Source organism: Coffea eugenioides, chromosome 1 (assembly GCF_003713205.1).
Source record: "Coffea eugenioides isolate CCC68of chromosome 1, Ceug_1.0, whole genome shotgun sequence".
NCBI classification, from domain to species: domain Eukaryota; kingdom Viridiplantae; phylum Streptophyta; class Magnoliopsida; order Gentianales; family Rubiaceae; genus Coffea; species Coffea eugenioides.
The window spans coordinates 42,313,108-42,324,785 of record NC_040035.1 but is presented as its reverse complement, the minus strand read 5'-3'; the positions used below and the strand labels follow the sequence as shown (position 1 = coordinate 42,324,785).

At 36.6% G+C, this 11,678-nt stretch overlaps 1 protein-coding gene across 1 annotated transcript; it reads left to right on the top strand.

Annotated features, from left to right (window-relative positions):
- The first annotated feature begins 552 nt into the window (after positions 1-552).
- Positions 553-11,437, top strand: LOC113773043 (DNA polymerase epsilon catalytic subunit A-like). Its single transcript, XM_027317567.1, has 24 exons — positions 553-588; positions 779-866; positions 1,037-1,117; positions 1,238-1,381; positions 2,403-2,498; positions 2,681-2,881; positions 3,325-3,379; positions 3,461-3,603; positions 3,677-4,149; positions 4,852-4,999; positions 5,078-5,275; positions 5,367-5,441; positions 6,291-6,481; positions 7,094-7,277; positions 7,357-7,421; positions 9,164-9,296; positions 9,391-9,492; positions 9,567-9,650; positions 9,851-9,925; positions 10,093-10,152; positions 10,248-10,510; positions 10,596-10,654; positions 11,175-11,242; positions 11,360-11,437. Exons 2-24 carry the CDS (start codon positions 819-821, stop codon positions 11,435-11,437), a joined length of 3,024 nt encoding a protein of 1,007 aa, XP_027173368.1. The 5' UTR covers positions 553-588; positions 779-818.
- Positions 11,438-11,678: the final 241 nt, after the last annotated feature.

Sequence of the window (11,678 nt, the reverse complement as noted above, 5' to 3'; positions counted from 1 at the left end):
AAAGTTGTCCGAAGCCAAAGCTAGTGGAAATCCTATGAGGATCCAGGAAGCACAAGTAATCTCTCTCTCTCTCTCTCTCACCCTCCCTCTCTGAAAAGCATTCATACACATATACACAGCTGCACGTGCCTGCCTTTATGCACCATGTGGGAGTTACTTCAATTACAATTAGTATGGAGCTGCTATCAGGCTTAACTAACTCTGCTGCCTCTTTTCCTACTTTGGCAGGACATGGTTGTTCTATATGATTCTTTACAACTTGCTCATAAGTGTATTCTCAACTCTTTCTATGGATATGTCATGCGAAAGTATGAATCAGACACATTCTTCTCATTTGACTTTAGATAATTCTTCCCAAGTTGGTATTTGTTCCCTTTGGATAGTCGTTACAACGTCCTAGTTCTTTTATAGGGGTGCCAGATGGTATTCTATGGAAATGGCTGGAGCTGTTACATATACAGGAGCAAAAATTATTCAGAATGCTCGGTTGCTGATTGAAAGAATTGGAAGACCACTTGAACTAGATACAGACGGAATCTGGTGTGCCTTGCCTGGGTCTTTTCCAGAGAACTTTACCTTTAAAACAAAGTATGCTTCTGATATGCAATGGGCTTAATCTTATTTTACAGAGTTTTCATTCTTCAATGCTTGATAAGCACATTGTTTCATTTTCCTTTAGGCAGTGGGGGTCTGCTTCTCAATTGTCAAAATTAATGCTTTTTTGCTGCATTATTTCTGGAGAAATTAATATGCTTCTGTGGAACACATTCAATTGCAGAGACCCAAAGAAGAAGCTGACAATCTCATACCCATGTGTTATGCTTAATGTCGATGTGGCAAGAAACAACACTAACGATCAATACCAGGTAAGAAGAAAACCTATGTTGTGTCTCTCAAAAAATTGTAAGTCTACTACAGCCATATGGCATACTGTAAACTGACAAAGAAACTGCAATTGTTTTTTCTCTTTTATATTCTTTTAAGCAGTAGTCCTTTTGAACAGATAGAACTGACTGTTAACTCAAATTACGTTCAGACTCTGAAAGATCCTATAACTAGGACCTATACAACGCACAGTGAATGCTCAATTGAGTTTGAAGTTGATGGACCCTATAAGGTGCAGTGCTTGATATCTCATTTGCAAGATGAAATGAAATGATGACTTCTATATGAGCTTGATTAGTATCTACCTTTTTATGTAGTCTGAATTCTTTTTTATTTTCCCCCCGGCATCTAGGCTATGATTCTTCCTGCTTCCAAGGAAGAAGGAATCTTGATAAAGAAGCGTTATGCAGTTTTTAATGATGATGGGACCCTGGCAGAGCTGAAAGGTTTTGAGATTAAACGGCGTGGAGAGCTAAAGCTCATCAAAGTTTTCCAGGTAATTTCCTCAAACAGTTAAATTGCCTACATCATTTAATTAAAGTAGGAGATCAACTAACAAGAGTTGTTTGATGTACAAATTCTGTTACTGATGCATGATGGATAGAAACATGCTTAGCATCATTTGCATTACCAATTTAATTAAACTAAGATCAATTTGAAAACATTTATGAACTTACATTTATGACCTTTAGGTTTCAATATCTAATTGTGTTAGTAGTTGGTTACCAAATCTATTTCACCATTGCGATTCTTTTTCCCTATCTTTTCCTATTTTATCTTTTAATCTTTTGTTACAATTTTTAAGAGTAGATTTAAGGACTCTGCTAATATGCAATGCTGCACCATGGAATAGCAGACAAAAAGTACGAACAATGTACTTTTTGTAGTTATTTGCTTGACATGCAGAAGTTGCTAATTTCTGTTCCAAGGAATACACAAAAGTAAACGTTTTGCAATGTTTGTTGTCCATGTTCTGAGTTAACTGTGGTTATTTTTGTACCCATTTAAGCAATAAATGATGGGCATGTTTGGTTGGTCGGTTCAAATTCCAGAAGTTGAACTTGTACAGAAGAAATGTATCTATAAATGGGGTGTAAAATCCTTTGCTTTATCAGGCTCCTAGCAAACGTCTCTCTCCAATAAAACTATCATGTCATGCAAGTATATGCATTATGAGAATGTTTCCTATGATTGCCTATCTTTCACTTGTGAAAGAAGATGCTCTATGGGGTACCCATGCTTTCCAAGTCTTCCGCTTCTCACTGTTACTCTCTTAATACGATAATATGTAACAAGAGAAAACCATCTCAAAATTCCGTGTAATAAGATCTTTCCTACTTTCTGAATCTTGCAGAAACTTAATTGCGAGTAGAGGGGCAATTAATTGGTTGAAAAATAAATTAATTTGTAAGCTAGGGCCTATTTCTATCCTTATGTATTCATCTTGATTTTGAATGAATGCTCATTCAGAACCTCATGTTATAAGTTTGGCGTACTTAAAAACCTTATAATTGCAGGCTGAACTTTTTGATAAATTTCTGCATGGGTGCACCTTAGAGGAGTGCTATTCAGCTGTTGCTTCTGTTGCAAATCGATGGCTTGATCTTCTCGATGTAAGTTGAACAGATTCTGATATCATTTGGAAGAAAAAGCTTGAAAGTTGCCATGGATCCCATAGTCATTAACTCTTTTGTAGATAGAAATCTTTTGGAATTCTTAAGCTAACATAATTTGCTGTACTGCATTAGCTAAAGATTCAGATTGTGATACTGTATAAACTTTTCTAATTCCCCAGAATCAAGGAAAAGACATTGCAGACAGTGAACTGGTTGATTACATATCAGAATCAAGCACAATGAGCAAGTCCTTAGCAGACTACGGTGAACAAAAGTCTTGCGCTGTTACCACAGCAAAGCGACTAGCTGATTTTTTGGGGGATACAATGGTTAAAGACAAAGGATTACGTTGTCAATATATTGTTGCATGCGAACCAAAGGTATCCATATCTTTAGCTAGGCAAATGGAGATTCTGGCTTTTGACTTTTGCCTTGTCTGCTTGATTCAAATTATGGATAACTCTGAATACTAGATTATTGCTTTCTATATGCATTGAAATATTCTCCATCCTAGATACAATGTACAGAAAGTATCATGACAATCCAGTTTTCTAATTCACACTTGTGGATTTACGGTCTACTAGGCCCTAAATACTGGTCCTTCAGCTTGTGTTCATTATGCATAGAAATCAATGATAAGAAAGTGCTCAAATTTTGTAGACCCTAAACTTACCACACAGGCTGCTGATATGAGATCTCTTAGTGTCTCCCTTTTGTGAATGTTGACTTTTTGCTGTTTGTTCCTATCCTTCTTTCATTCTTCTATTGTTTTTAAATTGCCTTTGAATGAGATCATCTCAAAGCTATGGACTGTCTTGAGCAGGGAACCCCTGTAAGTGAGCGTGCTGTGCCAGTTGCCATATTTGAAACTGAACCTGGTAAAAGTTTCCTTCACTTGGTTAATATGATGAACTTTTATTGATCAAATTGATGACTGCTTTTACGCTTTCTCATTTCAGAGATTATGAAGTTTTATGTAAGGAAGTGGTGCAAGATTTCATCAGATGGTGGCATACGTTCCATTATTGATTGGTCCTATTACAAGCAGCGTCTGAGTTCAGCTATCCAGAAAACAATTACCATTCCGGCTGCAATGCAGAAGGTACTGGATCGAATTGGTAATTGAATCTTCTTTCTTTTATCAAATGTCTAAAGTCAATTTGAAAATGTTTAAGGTGGCCAATCCTGTCCCAAGGGTAATTCATCCCGACTGGCTCCATAAGAAGGTTCGTGAGAAGGACGACAAATATCGCCAGAGGAAATTGGTTGATATCTTTGGTTCCCTGAGTAAAAATAATGGTTTAAAAGGAAGTAGTGATGTTATCAGTAACAAACAGGGAGTTGATGAACAAAATGCTGCAGATCTGGAGGATTTTGGGAAAATTAGTAGGACTTTTCGAGTTGGACCTAGACCTGTTGTTCATTGTTTTGATGCCAATGAAGTGCAGCAATTATCTAAAACAAGCTCTGAATTGGATTGTCCCCCACAACAAAGTATTCGTGATGGAGGCACTCCAAAACTATGGACATCTCCACAAGAAGCTGCTATTTCTAAGGAAAGTATTGACAGGAATGTAGATTATAGAGGATGGCTAGAATTAAAGAAAAGAAAATGGAGGGAGACACGGGAGAAAAGGAAGCGCCAGAGGTAACATTCTTCTTTGATTGGAATATAGGTTATATAATCTTGAAGGGGCAATACTGTTAAAGGCAAACTGTGATTTTATTGATGAAGATAAAATATGACTGTTTGCTCATGTTACTTTATCTTGGATCTCAAGTTATTCAAGTGTTCTGGACCGCAGAGATAGATTTAGCTTTGCAGTTTGAGAATTTAAGATACTATCAAACTGATATTGGAAGGTTTCCCAACTTCTTTTCACCCATCCAAAGCAGTGCAGGTCCTTTACACAACCACAACTGGTGCTATGGATTGAGCAATGCCTTCTGTCATGAAATATTTGATGTTGTTTTGAGTTTTTACTCTTGTTAAATTTCTTCTTTGAATTTTGCTATGATTCATGTATCCCTACCAGGATCTTCTGCTGCACTAGATGCTTGAAAATATGCTTTGACTTCAGCAATAAGGATTAATACCTGTATCCTAACTTTTCTAAGATGGCGCTGTGTTTTGAAGTTTGCTAATTTTTTAGGTGCTCTTTTGTGCTTTACATCAAGTTCTTATTCTTCTAATCCTGAAATATGTAGATCTCTTCAGTTAGATGTTAATGATTTTGAGTGCTAGAAACTCGCTTTTGACGAGTTTACCAACCATTTAGGTGTCTCAATTATAAAACTTCTAAATTAGCACGCATGCATGCCAGTAACTACATTGATGTGACTGTTGTAGGTTGGACGCTGCAAGGAAATCTAATAAACAGAATGGTATTGATGTACTTCCCGGTTTCATGTTCAAATATGGAAAAGCTAAAAGCCGAGTTGGGGTTAATTCTTATTTTGAGAATCATCAGATGGCACTCACCCGCAGCCATTGGCAGGTGATTCAGATCTCATGCTTTTAACAAAATGACATTTCAACATTAATGGTTTGCTTAGGTTTATCTATGTCCATTCAGATAATCCAGCTCATACCAAGTCCACAGCATGGACATTTTTTTGCCTGGGTAGTGATAGAAGGAGTCATGCGTAAGATTCCTATTACTGTTCCTAGGGTATTTTTCCTCAACTCTAAAGATCCAGTAACAGAAGAATTTCCTGGAAGGCGTGTGAATAAAGTTCTACCACATGGGCATACTAGCTACAATTTAATCGAGGTACAGAAGGTCCAATGAACAAAATGGTCCCAATATAGAAGTTTTGGGTTTTTGTAGTTTTTTTTAAAATTTATTTAATTGATGCCTCAAGGTCATAATTGAAGAAGAACAGTTCAAGGAAGAAAGCAAGAAGCTTGCAGCTCACCTTGCAGATCCTGAAGTGGAGGTCAGCCTACTAAAGATATGCTTTAATTGTTTACACCTTGCTAAAATTGAGCCTATTGCTGTACAGGTTTTATGATTTTTTGGCTGGATTTTCTATTGAAGCCTTTTGACCTGAGTGATGCCATTGTTTATGAACCTTGGGTGACTGACTTACTTATTTGTGAACAGTGCAACTGATTATCATTGAAAATTCATTTTTCCTGGTATTTACAAATTCAGGTAGATACATAATTGCTAATGAATGGGAAGGTCATTTTGGAATATAATGATAAGAATATGATCCAAGTGTTTTCATCACTTCCATTTCGATTGCTACTAAGATTGCAACCTTTTAACTTCATCTAATGTTATGCTGATAAACAATTTATCTGCTCTTGTTACTAGTTTGTGGAACTTTGCTCATCCTTCAATTTGATATCTTTTGCTTTTGTGGTATGTAGAGGGAATGGAAAAGGTGTATAATAGTTTTAGAATCGCTTCTTCGTGCCATTAATGAACTTGTATGTTTCAGATACGATTACTATACAAGGTTATCTGCTATCTTATCTCATGGTTCTTTTCCTCGAAAAATGCCAAGCCAATGGAGTCAGATGTTCTTACTGACTATCAACATGTCTTGATCCTTATATTCTTCTTTTTTCTCCTTTCCCTGGGAGGTTTGCGGGGAGCATCTTTTTTGGTGTTTCTGCAATGTGACAGTGTCAAAGCAATTGGTCTAGCGACACAAATTAAGCCCAAGCTGGAACTAGCTCTTAGATTCTTTCCTCATTCTTGATCTGCTCATGTTCATAGGACCTATAATCAGTTTAATATCATTCTATACACTAACTCCAAATGGAATATGTAACAGGGAATATATGAAACAAATGTGCCTTTGGAGTTTAACGCTATCCTTCAGCTTGGCTGTGTCTGTAAAGTAGATAAGAAAGCCAAAAGGCGAAATGGTCAAGATAGCTGGAGTATGAGTGAACTGCACATGAAAACAACAACTGAGTGCTCATATCTAGAACAATCACTGTCTTTCTTCTACTTGTATCACAGGTAATTGCTATACACTAACATGTTTTGCTGCTCTACTCTAAAGTATATATCTGAAGGTCATACTATTGTAGTATGAACATGGAGTTGTACTTTCAGAAATGCATAGGTTGCTTATATAAATATATCAAGTCCAAAGACATGTCTGTTGCACTTAACCTGCTGCAATGGCTTAATTTTGTAGTAAAAGCTGGTGTAGTAAAAGTATTTGTCAATGGTTTCTTCTTGTATGTGCACAGGGAATTTTGTTTGTCTGCTTCAATATTTTCTGAAGGACAAAGAATATTGCAAACATGAGAAAGCTGATAATTGATCTAGCTGTCTGTTAGTAGCAATAGTTGCTTGAAAAAGGCAGTCAATTTGAAGAAGCCAAATATGACTATGATTTTAGGACTTAGTCTTTTATAGGGAGAAAAGAAATCTTATGGTTGTTTGTTTGCCTTTAACTTGAAGAGCATGATAGATATCAAATGATAATTTCTGGTCATTGTTGTGGTTGCTTTGCATCTTAAAGGAATACATGATGCATTTCCTCTTGTATTTCATATGTGTTGTTATCTGTGCACTACCTCTATATTATAATATTCACACAATTTATTTGATATCGTGTTTCAGTATTTCTGAGGCAAGAGCAATATACGTTGGGTATTTTCCTGCATCTAGATTAATATCAGTACTGGTGGTTAATCCCTTTCAGAACAAAGAACTATCACCTCAAATTCTTGAAAAACTATTTCGAGAAGCTTGCCAGGCATTATCTTTTCAACACCCTAACTCAGCAGAAAGAATGAGTTTCAAGGTGAACTTCTTTTCTGCCCATATGATAATCTTTCTCTGCATCTGACTATTATCATCATTGAATGTGTGCTCTCATTCAGGTAGAGTATGTTGGACATGTCAAGGATGCTGAGAAGAACATGCAAAGAATGATAAATGACTACAGGTTTCTTTTTATTATTTATTATTTTTCCTCTTTCTGTTTTAATTCTGTTCATTGTCCCACTAATCCTTAGTGTCTTGTTTACTCAATCTTCTAATTCTAGCACCTTCTTGCGTGTAGGTTGTTCTGTAAACTCAGAGTACTTTTTGCAACTTTATATGTTTGAGTTGTTTTGGAAAATTCAAGCTAGTAAAATTGCTTCTTTCACAAAAAACTAGATACTGACTAGTGTTGGATGGAAGTTTAAAAGTTGATAGTGATTGCTGTCTGGGAGGAGCTATTCTGAGTACCTTCTGTAATGTGTATAAAATTGTTTCTGGTGATGCATCATAAAAAGTTTCTGTTTTCTTTAGACCTTTTATGAGGTTTAATAATAGTCCGTTATAGAAGGAAGAGCATTAATACTGAAAACCATTTTGCATCATAACATGTGGAGGTTCCTAGAAAAAGATTAATTGCTGTGTCATTTAGATAAAATGTTATGGAGATCTAAGCTACAAAAACTATGCTGTATCGATGTTATCTATTATTTGAATCATTTTATTTTGCATAACAATTTGAATCTGAAATGAATATCCTGTTAATTTAGCATGGTAACTTATGTCCATATTCAGAGTATAACTTAGCCTGTAACATGGTGTGTGGAACATGAAACAAAGAATTAGAAGAATTTTTTTTTTTTCTTGTACTTCATCATTCTTCTCATCATCCAAGCCCCTATTCTATCCGCCCCCAACAACCAAAGCCCTTGAATGCCTTGGAATCTCGGTGGTTCTTTCTTTTGTTTGGAGTCATAGTTTTAAGTTGGCTGACCTCCATCTAGTTTAATTCTAGTACACTACATAAGTTTTAAAACAAAAATCAACTAGGCAAAGTAGAGCTTCAATAATCTTGGTTTTAGAAAATTGCTGCTGGTTTGTCCACAATTTTATAAACTGGATTAGTACATTTTAGTATCTGGCATTGTTGCTAGATAAACTATTTAGCAGATCCATTGTAGTGTAAAAGATCCAAGCTACTCAAGTTTCCCCTTCTTTGACTGATTGCTCAATACTTGATCAGGATAGTCCTAAAGAACATGCCTACTTGAGATCAGTTATGTATCTCATTGAGAAATTAGACTATGCTTGTTCAAAGCCATGTGCTTAAAAGTTGTCAGAAGGGTAAGAACATGCATCCAGGCCCCAAGATGCACTTGAAGTGCCTCTGGCCATGGTATTACATAATTTGGTAATGGTGCATACATCTGTGCATAAGCCTGGCACAGGAGGCGCTTATGTTGCACCCACCCATTTTAAATTCCTAAAATGTTTTCTTCTGAGTTTGTTGCTTGTAACTAGTATTGTAACCTGGTAGATGCTTATATGGAGTCACAACTTGATTGGTCTAACAAGCTGAATTATTTCCCTAACATGCACATGTGTTGCATTTGTTAAAGCAAACACGGGACATTAAAAAGTACTTAACCATCCTTCAGTGCTATGACACTTGCTCTATGGTCGTTGGACGCTTATGGCTAATAAATTATGAGCAGACGGATCCAAAGAATAGAATTGGTCCTTTGGAAAGCCTTCTACTTTCATGCTGGTGGACTCAATAAAGTCATGTCTACATATGCCATCTTTTCATCTGCCTATGGTTGTCTATCTGTTGATTTAGCAGTTCATTTCTCTTTTCTGGATGGTTTTGAATTACTGCTGCAAATGCTTTAACTATTTGGTTCGTGTTTTGAAACTAATTGGTAGAGATCGATATCCTGGGCCTGTAATTGCTGTGATTGAGTGCCCAAATTCTGATTTGCTGAAGTCTAATATACAAGCATTAGATGATTTTCCTTGTGTGAACATTCCTTCCAATGCTCGTGATAGTCAATATCAGGTAACACAGTGAGCTGTTGCTTCAGTAGACATTTCTTGGTGACTTTATTGCTAGCATTCAATTAACAAAGAATGTTTGATGCTTTTCTCTTTAGGCTCTTGGGTGGCAAATTGTTGCTGCAAAAATTGGGATGCATCGATGTGCAGCATCTTCTCAGTGGTTGAAAGAGAGAATCACTCTTTCACGTTATGCTCATGTAAAGTGTCTTTACCATTTAGCATTTATACTGTGTTCATCTGTATAGAAGTGCTTAAAAGTCACATTTAGCAGGTACCACTTGGAAACTTGGAAGTGGATTGGCTCCTACATACAGCAGATATCTTCTTCTCAAGAGCTTTACGTGATCAGCAACAGGTTTTCCTTGATTTACATAATTCTTTGATTCTGTGCCTGATTCGATACTTTTAGTTCTTATCATGATATTTTTGTAGTTAATGTTTCTTAAAATTGAGAACATGTAACCTTTGCCACATTGTGTTTCAAGTACTGGGTGTCAATAGTACTTGGTTGAATTTAGGCTACCTAAGCTGTTTGTGTTCCTGTTTATCTTCTAGGTTCTTTGGATATCTGATAACGGCATCCCAGACCTTGGAGGCGTGAATGAAGAAATGTCAAGCTTCATTGATGAAGTTAGTTTGCAATAAAAAGTCTATTCTTCTCTTCCTTTCAATTCCTTTTCCAAGGGTTTTCTGGGGGTGGGGGTGGGGGACTTTTACCACCATTTTTAATGTCACTGCAAAGTTGTGAAGTTCCTTCCAGTGCTTTCGTCTGCTAAATACTACTACTTGAAAAATAGGTGAATCAACCAATTCTCAACTACCCTGGCGCGTATAGGAAAGTTTCTGTGGAGCTTAAGGTCCATAATATCTCTGTTTATACTCTCTGTTCTATTTTCTTTCTTTTTTTGTTGTCACGCTCTTATATGTTGTTTTAACTATTACTGCTTTTCAGATTCATCACCTGGCTGTTAATGCTCTTCTGAAGAGCAACCAGATAAATGAAATAGAAGGAGGTACTCTGTTTGGACTGGACCAAGACCTGAATCCTGCTACTAAATTTCCAGATGAGCAATATTGCTTTGATGAGGTGACTTCATGTGCACCTGCATTTCGTGTCCTCAAACAGTTGATTCAAAGATGTCTGGCAGATGCAGTTACATCTGGAAATGTATTTGCTGATGCAATGCTGCAACATTTATACAGATGGCTTTGCAGGTATATACTTGTTGCAATTGGGCCATTCCTTTTTGCCCTTTTTCGCTTTTACGGTTTCATAAAACCTTGTTCATTTACACTGCAGCCCAAAGTCTAAACTACATGACCCAGCTATCTATCGCATGCTACATAAGGTAATCACTGGTACAGAAATATATTTGAATTCTTTAGAGGTGCGATCGAAGGAGTCCATTATTCAACAATTCTTTTGCACCAGAAATTCATTTACTATTGCCCCCCCCGCTCCCCGGCCCCCTTTTTGCAATTGTCTTTCCATTTCTCTAAGCTTATCCCCCATAAGTTGTATTAAAACTAAGCTTCAGGTCTAAGAAACATATTTCTTATCAAAGCCTAAGTTGCTGATGAGGAAAGTTAATTTCTTAATGCATTTTTCAGGTTATGCCAAATAAGGTTTTGCATACTAGTGGCTTCTGAGTTTCGCAAACTGGGTTGCAACAATTGTGTTTTGCTAGTTTCTCAAAGTCATTATTGATACAGGAAAAAGTTTGATCTATTAGGCAGCAAAAGCTTTATTGTGATAGTTTGCTCAAGACTCTGCAGACTAGGTTGGTTGGCTCTTAGACTCTTGCATGTCATTCCGCATTCCAAATGATGTTGGCATCTTTGCTTATTCTTGCTACCTCTCTTGGATTTCTATGTACAGAGACTTATTTGCAGTGGATAGAGTTTGGCCTTTGCAGTTCTGGCACTCCTTCCTATTTCATGGATCAGGTAGCTTCCCTACTCTGGATCTTTCCCCCAGACTGTGCATTCATGGATTTGTCATTGTGCTGTTGCCTTTTGAATGTCTACTGTTTTGTATGCATTATCATTTTCCTTAAAAAGTAGGGAACAAAGTTTTTTCATATTAGTCTTCTTAGAGAGGAGTTTCAAGTTGAGAACCATCGTGAATTCACTGCTTGCTGATCTATAAGGGAGATGAAAAAGAGAGTTTGTCCTGATACCAAGTGAGTGATAAGGGAATTATGGACTATAATTGGTAAAGATTATCAAAAACAAAGGAAGGTATTGATAGCACTAAAACATTATGTTGCAAGGGAAGATTTCTTCGAACTTGTCTTGAGTTTCTTTTCACTTTTCTTTTTTCTGTTTGCTTCACTGTGCTGTCATAGTACAATTATGGCGGAATTCAAGCTAGTTTTCAAGA

What these genes read in the sequence shown, in the direction of transcription:
- LOC113773043 (XM_027317567.1), top strand. Translation starts at nt 819, where the DNA reads ATGCTTAATGTCGATGTGGCAAGAAACAACACTAACGATCAATACCAG. An exon ending in ACACTAACGATCAATACCAG is followed by an intron (nt 867 to 1,036) that starts GTAAGAAGAAAA and finishes AATTACGTTCAG; the next exon opens with ACTCTGAAAGATCCTATAAC. An exon ending in TTCTTCTACTTGTATCACAG is followed by an intron (nt 6,482 to 7,093) that starts GTAATTGCTATA and finishes ATCGTGTTTCAG; the next exon opens with TATTTCTGAGGCAAGAGCAA.